This window comes from Balaenoptera borealis, assembly GCF_965194805.1.
Source record: "Balaenoptera borealis genome assembly, chromosome: 11".
NCBI lineage: Eukaryota > Metazoa > Chordata > Mammalia > Artiodactyla > Balaenopteridae > Balaenoptera > Balaenoptera borealis.
Window position 1 is genome coordinate 67,588,761 of NC_138868.1, and position 18,380 is coordinate 67,607,140.

The 18,380-nt window shown below is 35.1% G+C and overlaps 1 protein-coding gene across 5 annotated transcripts in view; it reads left to right on the forward strand.

Moving 5' to 3' along the window:
- LOC309605105 (glutamate carboxypeptidase 2) overlaps positions 1 to 17,769 on the forward strand; it is a 64,315-nt gene extending 46,546 nt beyond the window's left edge. For 2 of the 5 annotated variants that reach the window (XM_082340455.1, XM_082340452.1), the window contains 8 exons: positions 1,357 to 1,420; positions 4,041 to 4,108; positions 6,446 to 6,537; positions 8,782 to 8,872; positions 11,652 to 11,916; positions 12,190 to 12,271; positions 15,960 to 16,052; positions 17,178 to 17,769. In XM_082340455.1, the coding sequence (XP_082196581.1) occupies positions 1,357 to 1,420; positions 4,041 to 4,108; positions 6,446 to 6,537; positions 8,782 to 8,872; positions 11,652 to 11,916; positions 12,190 to 12,271; positions 15,960 to 16,052; positions 17,178 to 17,367 (945 nt within the window). In that variant the 3' untranslated portion in view covers positions 17,368 to 17,769. Of the gene's footprint in view, positions 1 to 1,356; positions 1,421 to 4,040; positions 4,109 to 6,445; positions 6,538 to 8,781; positions 8,873 to 11,651; positions 11,917 to 12,189; positions 12,272 to 14,565; positions 14,722 to 15,959; positions 16,053 to 17,177 lie in introns of those variants that run through there. The other 3 variants (XR_014231231.1, XM_082340454.1, XM_082340453.1) reach the window with 3 other exon arrangements.
- The last annotated feature ends 611 nt before the right edge of the window (positions 17,770 to 18,380 follow it).

An 18,380-nucleotide genomic window follows, 5' to 3' on the forward strand; every position in this document is an offset into this window, starting at 1 on the left:
GACATATTCTTGTTCAAAAATCAACGATAAAAATTTTTTCGTCACTTGAGAACTAAGTTTTGTTTGAAATTTTAAAGCAACTTAATGTCAGTTGTGGAAATAATTTAATCTTCGTTGTCTGGGAGTGTGATAGTAGCTAAGTAAATTCACTAGAAACTGGACATCATAATAAGATATAATGTTTTAATTTTTTCAAATTAACTCCTAAAGCTAATCACATTTAAATACTCCTTGAGCTTGTACTGTCTTCCTCATATCGTAATGACCTACTCTAAATCATGCTAAAAGTGAAGTGGAATGCCCCACCACAGAATATTTACTAGGCTCCTTGGAAAGTAATTTTACCCGCATGCATTGTTGGCTTTGTGTAATAGAAGTGTTACTTGTAAACATATGCAAAATTAACATTCCATTAACTTCTAGTCACGCTATAAATATTTAGTTGGCTCCTATTATCTGGGAATTACGAGAAGCCCTGTAAACTTCAATTTTCTCTGGGGTAGAAAAAAAAGTAGTGCTCCTATAGACAAAGATTTATGCTGGCATCAAGAAGAGCCTAAATATTTTGAGGTTGATTTGCCTCTTTCATTTTATTTTCATTACCTAGAGCTGCATGTTTTTTCACTTTATTTCTCACAGTCAGGACACTTAGAAAATTGCTTGTTTTGGAGATTCATAATCCACTTATATCAAAAAAATCCTGCTATACTTTGTCAGTGTTTTAAAGCTGAGGAAAAAAGTTTTAAAGTTTTGACCAGTAGATGGTGTCATAACACAGGAGAACCTAATTTAAGGAATTAAACCATAGTGTGGTTAAGAAATCAACCCCTGGGCTTCCCTGGTGGCACAGTGGTTAAGAATCCTCCTGCCAATACAAGGGACACGGGTTCGATCCCGGGTCCAAGAAGATCCCACATGCCGCGGAGCAACGAAGCCCATGAACCACAACTACTAAGCCCACGTGCCACAATTACTGAATCTTGCGCACCTAGATCCCGCGCACCGCAACGAAGAGCAGCTCGCCGCAACTAGAGAAAGCCCGCGCACAAAAGCCCGCACACAGCAACTACCCAATAAAAAAAAAGAAATCAACTCCTTTCCCACTCACTGTATTATGAATGTGGATAGTCTCATCTCAAATTTTAGTCTTACAAATGTTTTGCTTGTTATTTCTTACCAATGACCTTTATTGAAATTCTTTCAAACATATGCTTGAAAATCTTGTATGTCAGATTTGGGGTGAACATGGGCCAACTTAATTCAGAAACCTCCATACAGTAAATGTAGATGTGCATTTTTTTAGGAAGGGGTTATGGCTATTTGTTTGTTTGTTTATTTATTTATTTAATATTATAGGAGAATTCCAGACTTCTTCAAGTGCGTGGTGTGGCCTATATTAATGCTGATTCTTCTATAGAAGGTGAATATTATTGGTTTCATAGGAAAATATATGATCTTGGTAGTAACAGCAGTTTAGTTCGTAAATTATGCACTAACTAGGAATGCAAATCCATGAACAGGTGGTGAGGGAATTTGCTGCTGGTTTGTCATACTCATGGCAGCTGTGAGCTCTAGGGTGCTGATTTGGGCTCTCAGAACAACACTCTATGATTTGTTTGTTTCATCTGGCAGATTACCTTATCTATGGTAGGAATTCAGTGAATATCTGTTAAATGAATAAGTCAGTTATGGAACTAAAGATTTCTATGATTTTAGAATGGGGTAGCTAAACGGTATGATTTAACTACTGTCATCATAATATCATGCACACAAATTTTGAAAACAAATGCTGATTTCCCAGATTTCATCTTTCACCAAGAATTTTTTCTTCTTAAATATTTTTTTCTTCAATTCAGCAAATATTTACTAAGCACCTCTCTGTGCAGTGTACTTTCCAGGATTTCAAAGGAATTAGGGTTTAGTAAAGAATAGTTTAGTACTCAAGAGTTGAAGACTCAGTATAGATGATAAAATAAATCAGTCTAGGATTCTAATATATGCAGGTACTCTCAGAAGGATATTATCGGGCTGATCTTGGAGTTCAGAAGAGAGAATGATAGCAACGTCAGGAAAGGCTTGAGAAATGAGATAGGCATCGAAGACAGGCCTTTTAGAATGGATTTGCTTTGATAAACAGAGATTCAAACTAAGGGACAATCTCAAGTCCATTTTCAAGAAACTGAAACAGTCCATTGTCACTCACTATACTGTAGCCCCGCACGAATCTTTCTGTCCCTTGACCACATGCAACTTCTCAGCCGTTGCAACTGTTGTTCTCTGTACTCAGATTGCTGTTCGACACACCATCTGTTTAATTCTTATTCTTACAGTCTCCCCAGGAATGTTATTTTTTTCTGGGAAACCATCTTTGTAGCATTCATCACTGCTGTTATTAAGTAATTATTTGTTTTATAAACCCTCTCCCTTCCTAGACTATATTTTTCTTCCAGGAACAGGCAGGATCATACTTCTTCATTCCTGGATTCTTAATGTCTTATTAAATAAATGGTGTTTGCATGGGTGCAACAAATGAATGAATAAATGAATGAAGGGTGGACTTATAGAATATTTTCTTTAGTTTATTAGTAAATCTGCCATGTCAAAAATAGTTGGAGCATTGTATATTGATGGAGGCGCATTGGCATTTACATTTTCTTCTTTGTCCACATATCTGAGCTGCACTGTCCCCTAAGTTAGTTCATGCATTTCAGTTATCTTTTCTTCCTTCCTCTAACTTTCCTTAGTTAGTGGCTCAGGGCTTGGCCTTATTCCCGGCACTGCTACTTTCTATTATAGTTATGTGACCTCAGGTTGTTACTTTCTCACCTCTCAATAGAGTTACTAAGAGCACATATCTCAAAGGCTCTTGTAAGGGCAAAAGAAGTTAATATTTGCAAAACTCCCAGACTTGTGCCTTGCACAGGGTAAATGTTCAAAAATGTTAGCTTGGATTATTATTATCTGTATTTATTTATTTACTGGCCGTGCCACACGGCTTGTGAGATCTTAGTTCCCCAACCAGGGACTGAACCCAGGGCCCCCGGCAGTGAGAACACAGAGTCCTAACCACTGGACCACCAGGGAATTCCTCATTACCCTTATTTAAACACACACATGAAGATGAAACACCTTTGCCACACAGAATAAGTATACCAAACATATATTCTTCAAAAGTAGAATAATGTTCTCTCTATTGCTAGTTTGTTTGTTTTTTTTCTTTAAGACTTGATTTTAATGCATTTTTTTAATCTTTGATTTTGCTGTTTACGTCATTCCCTGGTTTAAAATGCTGCATTGTCTCCCCAGCATTTTCAGGATCAAGAGCAAATAACACACTCATTACTCTGTGATTGAAACACAGCTTGTCTCACTTTGTTTTATATTTAAAATTTTATTAACTGTTCATTTTTCAAATAATAAAATAAGTCATCTATTAGCTTTCTAATGTTAAAATGCAAAATTTGCAAAGAAAACAATTCCTACTGAAACCATTCTCAAATAACCCTCTCTTCATAGGAACTACTGTCCTCAGTTTGAGGTGTTTCCATCATGTTGACATTCATATATAGAATTTAGCTCACACAAAGTACCAACCAATGTTTAAATATAAACATTTATTTAACACAATATTCCTGTGAGGTAAGTACTTTTATTATCTCTCTTGTATAGAACATTTACTTGGGTGGAGTAGGAGGTGAATATTTGGAGAGGTGACCTGAGGTTGTTTCATGTGTGGCACCAAGGGTCATGGTGAGGATGAATTTTATTGAGTGATGAGTTGGAGAGTTTTGATCAGACTTAGGTTTTATTTATTTATTTATTTTTGGCCACGTGTCTTGCAGGATCTTATTTCCCCGACCAGGGATCAAACCCATGCCCTCTGCATGGAAACACAGAGTCCTAACCACTGGACCGCCAGGGAATTCCCCAGACTTAGGTTATAAAGGGATCATTCTGGCTAAGGAGTTAGGAATGGTCTTTGAATGGAAGAATAAAATAAAGAAATGAAATAGAAAACAAACTATCTTCTTGTCTTTCAGGAAACTACACTCTGAGAGTTGATTGTACCCCACTTATGTACAGCTTGGTATACAACCTAACAAAGGAGGTAAAAATAATTACATGGAATTTTAAGTTCTACAAATGATGTTTTCTTGAGGTGGCATTATTATGTTAAACATCTGTGTTGTTTTATAACTTTTGCCCATTTCTCCCACACCAATCTGAGGCAGTCTATGGAGAGCATTGCGTCTACCATCTCCATTTGAAAATGAGAAAACTGAGCCCAAAAAGCATTAGCCCCTAGAGTCACACAACTTGTTCAAGTAGCTGAACCAGGACTTGGTCCTGCGGTTTAACTCCTTAATTTTAAAACTGGTTTTTACTCTTTAATATAATGATACCGATTAATTTAGGACTCTGGAAGAGTTGACATTTCTAACCGATTGAGAAAGAGAATGTATAAAAAACCAGGTGCTGACTCCTGGGACAGAGACTGGGTAAGACCATGTACCCAATTCCTGATTTCCTGCTGTGGGCTTCAGTCCACTGAGCTAAAGTTATCTTAATTCTAACAGTAGCACAACATACTGAACCTGGCGGAGAGGTGGTGCCTAAATTTCTATAGGACCAATAGGCAACTCTTCATTTTAATTCTCCTGCCCCATAAAGCCACCATTCCTAAAGTTAGTCATAAGGAATGTTTTGCATGGCAGATTTTTGCTGTTACTGCTAATTACCTGATTTGAACTGGAAAGGATAAAAAGACTTGCTTATTTAACAGAATTACCAATTGAAATGTAATTACCAGGAAAGACAATTATTTCCCTCAGATAGGGATTTTAAATAGATCCTAAACGTATTGTTAAGCTTTGGTTTCCCAAGCATGGAATTTAATTTATTAACATCTCCAGTAGGAATAGAAAAGTTTAATTTGGCACTAATCTATTCATATTGTTACTTAAGAGCTCTGTCAGGTGCCTGCAGTTTTACAATTCCCATGAAGTGTATACAAAATTAAATATCTGAAACATTGTGCCTCAGAGAATTCCCACCATTTACGTAATTTGAGGTCAATGCTAAGGAAGCTTGGCAGTTATATTTGTTTACCAGGTAGATTGGTGGCACCCTGTGACAAATGCAAAAACACTACTTTCTAGGTCAAGTTTGAAATTGTATGATGCTTGACAGTTTTGGATTTTTTAAATTCTGTTTTTGTTTGGGGAAGGTGATTCGTGGTATTTCAAATTTTAGTGATAAACTGTGACTTTAGTAATATATTTCTAAATACATTACTTCAAATTCATATTACTTAAAATAAATGGAGTGGTACTGTCCATTATATCAAAATTTTGTGTAAATTTGTAAGCTTGAGTGAAATTATTTTGTTGCTTTATGTATTGATATTTTATGACTTAAGATGCTGACATAACTTCTTTCTCCCCAAGTTTATATAAATTTATCGGTGTTCCCATCAACCTTTGCACATCCGTCTATTATAGCACCTAGCACATGAATTCCACATTTTTATTTATAGTTCCCACTAGTAGATGGTGTGTAATTTGTATTATTAAACTTTGTATGGCTGACATCTACAAAAAGTCTTCCACAGGATAGGTAGTCTATAAAATTTTTTGAGTTGAACCTGTTAAAAAATAGAGCATAGGACTTTTCTTAAATAAAAAATAAAAACTTTTTATACCATATATTATTCAGTTACAGTTTAGTGAGTATTAGTTACAGTTTAGTGTGCTAAACGTTTTGGCATAACATTTAATGCTCTGAGTTTAGCATTCAATAGTAGGGCGTATTGTACTCCCTTAGAATTCTCATCTGTAAAATCTGAAAATGTATTGAAAGCCCTGTGTTTAACACAATTACAATACTCAACTAATTAAATAAAATATTAGTGCATTTGTTTTGTTATGTATTATTTAATGACAAACTTGTTATGTATTATTTGACAAACTTGTTGGCACAAAGCAATATTTTAAAAAAACCAAAAAAACAAAAAAACAAACCTTCCCTTAACCAGCTTGCTTCTTTTCATTTTTTTTTATAAGTGGAGGAGGAATGTGTTTTTGAGAGTAGCCTCCCTTAATTTGGAAAAATAGACCAAAAAAAAAAAAAAAAATCTTACAGTATGACCATTCGTCTGAATACAATGGCTTGGTAATAATTTGGTACAGCTTTCTTTTCCATACACTCCATGTATTTTTTTTTATAATAGGTGTATTATAGATAATAACATGAGCATTTTCCCATATTGTCAGAAACTCACTGTTGTAATTCTTAATGACTGCTAATGTATGAATTGCATTCCTTATTTTCCTGAATATAATTTGGCTACTCATTCCCTGGTTAATAGATGTTTAGGTTTTAAAACATCTGATTTATAAGTATTCTCTCTCTCTTTTTTTTTTTTTTCCCCTTTTAACTTGTGTAGCTCCAAAGTCCTGATGAAGGTTTTGAAGGCAAATCCCTTTTTGAGAGCTGGAATGAAAAAAGCCCTTCACCCGAATTCAGTGGCTTGCCCAGGTAAACAAAGAAAACTCTTTACTGAATTTACTGTGGAATTGTGTTGAAAATAAAAGGGTAGTTTCTTTCAACAAATAATAAACATTTAATTTAAAATTCTCTGATATCTGTTAAAGAAAAAGTGATGCTTAGGTTTACAAATAAAATTGTTACCCAAAACCTGGGTTTGCCTCCTGGTGGGTGTCAGCCAAATGGCACAACCAAGCCAAAGAGCGGTAGAAGGAAGGATGTATTACTTGCAGCAAGTAAGGAGAGTACCGGGGATCTTTTCCAAAGCAGTGTCTCCCTGGACAGCAAAATGGGGGAAGTTTCAAGTTAAGGGTACATACATATTCATGAGAGGGTTTGAGCAGAGGAGAATTCAGTATAGAATTGGGGCAAAGTTTCACAGAGTACAAGCTTTAGTTGATTGAGTTCAGAAAGGGTCAACATCATCATTCCTTAGGTTTCAGCTGATCTGGGGGTTGAGTGCTCAAGGGGATCCAAATTCTGCAAAACAGCTCAAAAATGTTCTTCAGGCTAATCTTTACCATTGTAGCAGAACTGCGAGTCTTTACAACTGATTTATTATCTTTGCTATTGTTACCTCTCTTGCCTGATAAGTCATTTGTTCCTAAATTCTCTTGCTGCCTTAAGATCATTAATTACTGAGACCTGTTCAAGGATAAACATTGTGGCCAGGACTTTACCACAAAATGGCTTAGGCCAAAAATGAGTTGTCTTATGTCAAGAAAGCCATGCCTAGTTCTCTTTCTCCAGGGACCCCCCTACCCTATCTGCTTACAAAATATTGCTGTGTGTTTTGAAATTAAATCTGTAGGCCATCAAAATATGGTTCACTTTTGAATAGGTAATATATACACATGGCACCTAAGTCTGTCCTCTCATCACTGTATAAATATTCTTTTTTCTGAGCATTATACAGTTAACAAGTGTTTTGTTAACTGCATAATGTTCTAAGAAGAATATAGGCATCATTTCAGGTTTAGTTGTGTCTTCACAAGCATGGGAAGAGGAATAAATATCTCAGTAGTTTGAGATTAAAGATAACAGTACAAATAATTTAAATTTTTAAGGATGGGAATTAAATCTGAGTTATCTGAAAATTTTCTGATTCTTTTAACTTTATCATGTACAACAAATATAGGTAATAAAAAAAATTAGTGAAGGAAAATATTTTCCAACTTCAATAATCTTTTTCTAAGATTAGCAACATACAATTGTGATATTGTGATTCATAATAAGAAGTGCATATTTGGTCCTCCTGATCTCTTACAGAGCTCCTAAACCCCTGGAATTTTCTAAGTGATGAGAGGGACAAAGGTGCCTTTTTTTATGTTAATGAGGTGACAGGGACCCCACTTAAGGTGGAGGATGGTTGCCAGGAGAACCAACCAAGTGATTTGAGGGTTGGAACTTTCAGTCTGACCCTCAACCTCCCAGGAAGGGAGAGAGCCTGGAGGTTGACTCAGTCACCAGTGTCCAATGACTTAATTGATCATGACTATGGAATGAGGCTTTCAGAAAACCCCAAAAGAGTTGGGTTTGGGGAGCTTCTTGGTTGGTGAACACGTGGAGGTGCTAGAAGAGTCCGGCGAGCCCGGACAGGGCGTGGAAGTTCTGACCCCTTTCCCATACCTCACCCTATGCATCTCTTCCATCTGGCTGTTCTTGAGTCATAACCTTTCATAATAAATTGATGATCTAGTAAGTAAATGTTTCTCTGGGTTCTACGAGCAGCTCTAGCAAACCCAAGGAGGGGCTCGTGGGAACCTCCCATCTACAGTCAGTTGGTCAGGAGCACTGGTGGTGGTTGTGTGTTGGGGGGGACAGTCTCTTGGGACTGAGCCCTTAACGTGTGGGACCTGACCCTATCTCTGGGTGGACAATGTCAGAATTGAGTTGAATTGTAGAATACCCAGCTGATGGCCTGGAGAATCGCTTGTTGTTGGTGTGGGGAACTGCCCCTCCGACAACACACACACAAACAGGTTGGAATTGGATCCAGAAACCCAAAAGAACAATGGTCACCTCTTCCTAAAACATTCTTATGGAAGCAGATATTTTGTGATCAGAATTGACAGTCCCCCCCCCTTTTTTTTTTGCTGCTTATATCTAAAATATATCCAAGGCAATATATCTAAAAATTATATTTATAGTATTGAGTGGAGATTAGTTTAATTAATTTTGATCTGTACTCAGTGAAGAAGTTACTCAAATAATCCTGTATTTTATCCCTAAAAGGATTAGCAAATTAGGATCTGGTAATGATTTTGAAGTGTTCTTCCAAAGACTTGGAATTGCCTCAGGCAGAGCACGGTACACTAAAGACTGGGTAAGTCTATCAGTAAGTTCTTCATGGTTAGTTATGAATATATTTTAGCTAAACAAATAATTCTGGATCAAAAAAAGTGACTTAAGCACCGTGCTTGTTCCATCTCTGATTCTGTTCAGCAAATTGAAATTCTTTCAGTATTTTAATTGGTTTCTTCTGATATCGATCTGCATGTTTGTAAATAATACGCTTCTACTGCTACTTCTTTCTTTTTCAGTTTTAGGTATTATCCATTTACTTCTTACTAGGAAAGCTAGGCATTCAGTTCTCTTATATCACTTCTTCTCCCAACCCCCAAATGCTTTCCCTCATGGCATTTTTTCAATATATAGTTGTGCTACCCTTGTTGATTAGAAGACATGTTTTTCCTCCGTGTATCCATACTTAACTCACCTCAAACTCTTAGTATATTCAAACACATCAGGTGAACTGGCTGAGTCCATTTCCCCCGCTGGGGCTCTTCTGCTTCTCTGGGTTCTCTGGTTATTCTTTCTGCCTGTGGCACAGCTCTTGGCTGTGAAATTTTCCTTCACTAAGAAATCTGAGAGTATCTTCATTTCACTCGTATTTTGGATTTTCTGTTTCCCAGATTTTTCTTCCTTTTTCTTATTTACTCTCCACGTTTTTGGGAACACATCCTTCAGGCACTTCTTGAAAAGGGTGAATGACAGCTAAACACCTTGCATGTCTGTTATATTACACAAAATTCTTCAATAATTTGACTGGGCACAAAATTTTGCTTGAAAATTCTGTACCCTTAGAATTGTGAACTCATTGCTTCATTGCCTGTTGAGAGATGTTGTTTGTTCCTTGATCTCTTTCTTTTATATTTTATTTATTTATTTATTTGGTTGTACCAGGTCTTAGTTGCAGCATGCATGTGGGATCTAGTTCCCTGACCAGGGATCAAACCCCGGGCCCGCTGCATTGCGAGTGCAGAGTCTTATACACTGCGCCACCAGGGAAGTCCCTTATTCCTTGATCTCTTGCCTCTGTTTTTTTTTTTTTTTTTTTTTTTAATAAATTTATTTATTTATTTATTTATTTATTTATGATTTTTGGCTGCATTGGGTCTTTGCTGCTGTGCGCGGGCTTTCTCTAGTTGTGGCGAGTGGGGGCTACTCTTCGTTGTGGTGCGCCGGCTTCTCATTGCCATGGCTTCTCTTGTTGCGGAGCATGAGCTCTAGGCACGCAGACTTCAGTAGTTGTGGCTCACGGGCTCTAGAGCGCAGGCTCAGTAGTTGTGCCACATGGGCTTAGTTGCTTCGTGGCATGTGGGATCTTCCCAGACCAGGAATCGAACTTGTGTCCCCTGCATTGGCAGGCAGATTCTTAACCACTGCGCCACCAGGGAAGTCCCGCCTCTGGTTTTTTTTAAAGGAAGATTTTAGTATCTTCTCTTTATGGCTGTGTTGCCCTTGGTGTACATGTGTATCATGCCATTTTTAATATGCTGAGCTGGGAACAAAGTGGACTCTTTGTTCTGGAAACCTATGTATTGTAGTTGGAGGAAATGTTTTTTTCTTTGATTATTCCCTCTTTTCTCTTTCTCAAACCATTATTAATTTGTTTAGCATCTGTAGCATTATTTTCCAATGTCTTTATCTGTTCTTTTGTGTTCTTATCTGTGTCTTTTTCTACATTCTGGGATATTTTTCTCAGCTCTGCCATTCATTCACTCTTTTTCATTGTTTCCCTCCATTCCCCGTAGTACCTCCTTACTGTGGGTTGATTTTATTTTAGTTTGTGTGCTTGGTCTGTATCTTTCAAGTTAAAGCCTTTCTTCAAATGCCTGGCCCTCTTTGGCAACCAACTAACGCTGAGAATCTATAGGTCTTTTGTCTTTTGTCTTTGGGCTAGTTATTCTCCCCAGACAGAAAATCTTTATAATCTCTTACCATTGGGGTTGGTGATGAGAGTAGATGTTAATATTATCTACATTTTACTTATGAGAAAACCACAGCAAAGAAAGTTAATAACTTTTGGGTTAATAACCTCCCAGAGTTGTTTGGTAATAAGCCATGAAGCCTGGATTCACACTCTGGCAGGCTAATTCCAGAGTCCACGCTCAACACATCACTATATAAAGTGTTCTGTTATATCAGTAAAAAAAAAAAAAAAAAAAAATGAATAAATAGATAAGCATCTAAACGATGGGCAAAAGGCATAAATCAGCAACTCGGAATTTGAAAAGTTGTTCTCTCTTGCCTTTTGTGTATGTTCTTGTTTTTCTATACCCATCTGAGCATTACTTCTTTACTTAGTGAGATTTTGGATCTACTACTGAAACCCTCACTGTTCACTCTTCACTTGTCAGCACACTGCTTGTCAGAAAGTTATTCATGGAATTTCAGTCATTAAACGATTTGCAGCATTGCCCTATATAATATTGTGTCATGCTTATTTCCTTGCTTCTAATGATTCTCTGTCTTCTTAAATTGTTTTCACCCAAATGCAACATTATCTTGTCTTTACTTCAGAGACATTTCTATTACATCTCCTATTTTCTTAAAGGCAAGAATGTTAGCTTTTATCCAAGGTAATTTTCATAGTATTGTTTATGTTATATACACATACTTTTTAACTGGTGAAAACCTGGGGTGGGTTTTAATATTATATTAACCCTTTAGTAAGTGGCTTATTGAGGTACTTAAATACTTTCCTTTATTCATTGCTGACAGAAACAGTCTTACTAATATTAACAGTATCTATGATACTATGCATTTTGTATAAGTTATCTCACGAGAGATATATTTTGTTTTTTGGGTTGTTTTTGTAGGCAACAAACAAATTCAGCAGCTATCCACTGTATCACAGTGTCTATGAAACATATGAATTAGTGGAAAAGTTTTATGATCCAGCTTTTAAGTATCACCTTGCTGTGGCCCAGGTTCGAGGAGGAATCGTCTTTGAACTAGCCAATTCCATAGTGCTCCCTTTTGACTGTCGAGATTATGCTGTCGTTTTAAGAAAGTATGCTGATAAAATCTACAATATTTCAATGAAACATCCACAAGAAATGAAAACATACAGTGTGTCATTTGGTATGATACCCTTCCTTTTTCAAAATTCACAGTCTGTATGTTTCTATTAATCTCTAAAATGTAATGATCTACCTTAGGCCCATTTATTATTTATTGCTATTCCATATGATCAAATATTTTATGCATATAAATGTATCTTCCATTTCATTGATGCCTGTCTTGCAATATACAAAATATAAATACCCTGTTAAATACAAAAGAGAACAACCTTCTATATTGTTCCCTTTGCTTAAACTATAGAACAATGCCATTAGGTCCTCATTTCTATTTCAGAATCACTATTTTCTGCAGTGAAGAATTTTACAGAAATTGCTTCTAACTTCAGTGAGAGACTCCAAGACTTGGACAAAAACAAGTACGTTGTATATATAGAGATATAAGTTATGCATGTAATAGATATAATGAAAAAGAAATACTAGCTGACATCTTTGTTGTTGAAGTATCTTTGGAAAGTTTCTTTCTGCTTTCTTTCTCTTCATTCTAACAGGGCTATACAGGGCTGCCATATCTCTCAAAGAGATATTTTTGACATTCTGAGTGTCATATGTGCTGTTGAGAAATGCTGGTACCTTCTTTACTACCAACTGAGTGGTAGTTACAAAATTTCCACCTTAACATTGAAGGTCCTCCACTGTGTGTCCCCATCTTTTTCCAGTTTTATTTCCTGTTCTTTCAACATCTGTAAATCATACTTCAACCAAGCTCTCCTATTCCCAAAACACACCTTCTTCCTCCCTTTTCTTAATGTCATTACCCACACAAAGAGTTCCTAATCTCCACTTCCACTGGAAAAATTCTCTATATCCAGACTAGCAAATAAGGTAAAGCCATTAGTTTTTTTTCAGATGTTAAGCATTTGGGATTAATTCTTGTAAAATCACAAAAGTAAAACATAATATGAACAAAATTTTAAGACTGGAGAAAAAGAGAATGTTAGGGACAATTTTTTAAAGGTAGAATTTTGAGAGTGAATATCTACTATATATTAAAAATATTGTGACGATACAAATATCAAATCCTTGGAGACTGATGCAAGAATACATAGAAAGACAAAGAGCAGACAGAACAAAAAATAGACCAGTGATATGTAAGAATGTATTTGTTATGCAGGATACATTAAAGTCAAATGAGAAAGAAAGGTATTCAACAATAATATTGTATAAGCTCTTTCAGGAACTGATAAAAAAGTGAATTCAAAATCTCACTTCACATTCTATGCAAAAATAAACAACAGGGATAGAAGAAATTTTTAGTAAAAATTGAAATATCTTGGAAGTGAGATTCCAAGTTTAGAAATAACAATGCAATCAGATTTGAGAATATTAAAATGGTTAATAATATAGAAACTGATACTCCAAATCAAAGATAAAAGACTGGAAAAACTCTTTTCCGGAAAATATGGACAGGGGGGTAATATAGATATAATAAAAATACTTTTTTTTGAAAATTGATAAGAAAATCAAAAGAACAAAGTTGGAAATATTGGCACTAGACAAGAGAAATCATTCAAAAAGAAGATACCACCTGTGCAGAAACAGATAAAAAAATTCAAATTTACTAATATTCAAAAATACAAATGAAAATCATGTAGTATTCAATTTACTAATAATTCAAAAATACAAATGAAAATAATGTCATACTATTTTCATACCAAATGAATAGCAAATTAAAACTTGTTTGTGCACATTGCTACAGGCAGTACACTGAAGCAGATGCTCTCATGTTTTTCTGATAGCATTGTGAATTGCTTTAAACTGTTAAAAAGCATAAATACATATTGTTAAAGTTTCTAGGGCCATGACAGGGTTCTTACACTTTGCCATAGTATTTCTATTTCTTGTTTTTTTCTTCAGGAAAGAGTCTCAAATTTGAGGGAATAAAATGGCTTCTCAGAGAAAGTTACAAATTATAATACCAGATAATTCAAAACAGCCTTAATACCTATGAGGACAGAAATTACTAAACAATCAGATGTCCACCCATTTAAACATTTTGTAAAGATTAACACTGATGGTTATAAAGGAAATATAATAAGATATTTGTAATAAAATGTTAAGCAAACAAAAAGATCATAAAATTGTACACATACAATATTTTATTGAATATAGAGAAAATCTTACAGAAAACCAATTAGTATAATAATCGTGTTATCCTTGGGTGAATAGGAAGATTTTTTTTCTTATACTTTACAATTCTTTCCAAATTTTTTATATGAGTAAAAAAATCAACAATTATAAATAAATTTTAGAGAAATGCCAAACACCATATAGTCTATTAAGCTGATTTTCTATCATTAAATGACGTTTCTTCCTTGTGGAGAACTGCTGTTGGCATGGTATGGTAATCCAGGACACTGAGCTTTCACTTCCTTGAGTATTTCTGTATTTGTCTTACCATCTCTAAATGATAGTTAAGGTACAGTTTGTGTCTCTATATTATGTTTACATATCCTGAAACACCTGGAGCTGTGCTTTGTACATAATATGAGTAAATGCTGGCTAAAGTAAATTAAAGTGGATGTTGAATTTCTCAACCAAAACTTTGAAATGTGAGGAAGAGACACTTCTTGAATCCTGCTTTTCTTAAATCAATCCCTTAACCCATCAAAGGATACAGTGTTGACTCCTTGGTACTTTTATGCTCACATAGTATTCAACCTCAAGACCTACCTCCTCCAGCCCTAGGGAGGCCAGCCTGCTTCTGGTGGAAATAGATCCTGTTTACGTACGTCTGGTGCTGTGAGCATTTACCTCCCAGGGATATTTCAGATTGAACCCTGCTCTGTACAAGGAACATCCAAATGGGGTGTGTGCGTAACCACATGAATTTTTGTGTTTGTAGCAATGCTTTATGAATTTGGTTCGGAAACCTGTAACGTCTTATTGAAATTATGGTTCATTCAATTGCCGCCTTTGTTAGTTTATGTGAACTGCTCACAGGTAAAGTGTATGCCCAGTTTACCTTTATACTATCGTAAAACCTGAGTTCTTGATGCTAAATAAATGAAAGTTGAAAATAGCTCAAATCCAAACTGTGGGGCCTTTAATTAGTCTGTCTTCGTGTTGTCAACATAGTGCAGTTGAAGGAATAGTACTGAGCTACTATTCACTCTAAAACTTTCTAGGTGTGGACCTGGGCAAGTCATTTAGCTACTGAATCGAGTATGTCATCTGTGGAACGGGGCTATTATCCTGCATAACTTGGAGGACTGCTCTGAAGATTAAAAAGAATAAATTTTGTAAACTTTCAGAATAGTAATGGGCACATTGTTTTATTATTAAATCTAAAAAATAACAAAACTAAGATAATTAAATTTTTATATAAAGTAATTTATGATTCCTTATGGTAATGGTTATTTCTCATTAGTTAATTAAATTATGACAGACTTAATAGGTTGAATTTAATAACGTTGTTGCCCTACTCCAGGCTTGCTGGTAAATTTTCAGTTGTATTGAGTCATTTTTATTACAGTAACGCTGTCCCACACACTTTGGAATGTGAGCTCTGTGAAAGCCAAAAGTGTCTGATACATAGCAGGCATTCAAATATTGTTGAAAGGGTGAAATAAGCACCACCCCTTTTGTTCATGATAGGTTTATCTTTAAAAATAATAATAAAAATATTATTAGCTGTCATTTGGTAAATATATATAATTCCCCAGGTACCCTACTAAACATTAATAGACTCTTCCATTTCAATATTGAAATGACTTCTATGAACAGATTATTATGAGACTTAAAATGAAAAAAAGTCTTGCCTATATTTGAATACCTAGGTTTATCAATTAATTATTTCAATATAAATAAAAATTACTATATTTTTTTTCCATGGGCACATTGAACTTTTTCAGTCCTTTTATAAGCCTCAGCAGAGTAGTATTTTGTAGGATTTTAAAAAATGTAACTATGCATGCTACTGTTCTTAATTTGCATGTTATAGGAATTTAAAATATATTAGCTGTGTTTAGTTTTGTTTTGAATTTTTTTTGCTGGGTAGTGCACATATTTTCATGAAGCTACAACTGTATTCCTTTCCTTTTCTAGCCCAATATTATTAAGAATTATGAATGATCAACTTATGTTTTTGGAACGAGCATTTATTGATCCTTTAGGATTACCAGACAGGCCTTTTTATAGGTAAGGATAAAAATATGACTCTTTATTTTAATATAATTTTTTTCTTATTTTTTGCTCTGTGGGAAAAATATAGTTGATTTCTTGCAAGCATATAAAAAATTCCAAAATATATGTAGTAAATGATAAATATATTACTTATTTATATAATGTAATATGATTACTACAGATCTTTATTTTATTATCTTTTTTGTTTCTGTATATAAAAGAGTATATGTTCATTGCAGGAAATTTAGAAAACCCAGGAAGTCAGAAGTAGAAAATAAAAATCTCCCCAACTCTACTTGTCAGATATAAAACCATGTTTGTCCTTTGGTAATACATAATTTTAGCCCCTCTCATTTTATTTTGAATATATGTGTATTTATGCATATACATAAGGCATAATAAATATATATTTATTTACTCTACCTCTTAATGTTGACATTTAGTTTTCTTCTAATTTTTGACAATCATAATTATTTCTGATAAACACCAACTATCCCCAGCCAGGGGCTGTTACATGCACTGGCTTAGCTCCTTCAGTAAAACATCACCTTCTTCCTAGGTCATGTTGAATGTTATAAAACTGTTTTTAATGATTCTTCATGCTTGACGCTAGGTATTATAACATGACTTCTTTTTTAAATAGGAGAAAAACACAATGATAGGTTTTCTGGTCACAAACGAAACCCTATAATCACAGTTGTGCTACATTTCAGAGGATAGAGTGGTATTTTGAAGTCATCACTTCTTGCAGTGTGCCTTGAGAGTGATCACTTCATCTCCCAGACCTCAGTTTCCTCCTCTTTGAAAGTATAATATCAACTCTGTAGAGTTTATTTTCAAGGATTAGAAAAATGATAGGTAAATAATTTAATGCCAAGCGTGATCCATAGTAGGTGACAAGCTGTTGTTGCTATCGTTGTCATCAGTTTTGTTGCTCTGAGCCACTTTACGTCATCTGTCTAAAGTCAAAATATAATTAATTGCCACATATTTCATAGACTAGTCTTTGGAGATTGAACTTGTAAATTTAGTTGACAAGTGGCAATTAGAATTTTACAATCCATGAATTGTAGAATGTCCCTGTTTTTTCCCTTGTATATATAATTCGAGCAACTGATAGCAAACTATTTTTATCAACAGACATGTCATCTATGCTCCAAGCAGCCACAACAAGTATATGGGGGAGTCATTCCCAGGGATCTTTGATGCTCTGTATGATATTGAAAGCAAGGTGGATCCTTCCAAGGCCTGGGAAGAAGTGAAGAGACACATTTCTATTGCAGCCTTCACTGTGCAGGCTGCAGCAGGGACTCTGAGAGAAGTAGCCTAAGAAGTTTCTTTGGGGAACACATTGAATTAGTATGATGTATCACTCAGAAAGAATCATGTTGGATGTACTGATAAACTGAAAAATAAAGTTGTGTACATATATATACATATATAGATACAGATAGATACATATATCCACCTTGGCATTCTTTTTTCTTCTCCATATAGATTGAATAAGAAAGATGGATGATTTTTATTCTGTAATTATAGAAAGTCATTCTGAAGTTGGACTATGTGTTGAAATTAAGGAGAGAGTAAAATTTTAATACACTTATGTGGCATTATCAGAGAATCATGTCTAATTCAGCACTTACAAAACTACTCCTGTCACTGTACATGTAGAAAACATCAGTTTATTTGTTGTGTATTTTTAGAATTTTTATAAATAAAATTGTACCATGTATATTTTTCTAGGACTTGATTTTTTCATTCACCTTTGACATTTCATCCATGTATTACTGTGGCTGTAGGTCATTAGATTCCACTGACACAGAGCATTCCCTTGCATGGATATAACACTTATCCTTTAGCATTCAGTCAAGACAGAGAAACCACACAGAAACATAAACAGAGAAAGTTAACGTAAAGAATGATTAATTACAATAGCATTGGAGCAATGAAGTATTGTCTAGTAAAAGGTAAAAAGAAGTTTAAAGACTATAAGAATTACAGGGACTTCCCTGGTGGTCCAGTGGCTAATACTCCGCACTCCCAATGTAGGGGGCCCAGGTTCGACCCCTGGTCAGGGAACTAGATCCCACGTGCCACAACTAAGAGCCCACATGTTGCAAGGAAGGTCCTGTGTGCCTCAACTAAGACCCGGCGCAGCCAAATAAATAATTATTTTTTTAAAAAACAGAATATAAGAATTACAGATATATGGAGCAATCACTGTCCCTTGGATTGAGGACTGCAGGAACATGTAGATGTTTCCTTAAAAATAAATTAGGCCATTGTGTAAATCCAATCAAAATGATTTGAGCTTGTGTTTACACCTAAGATAACCTAATCTTC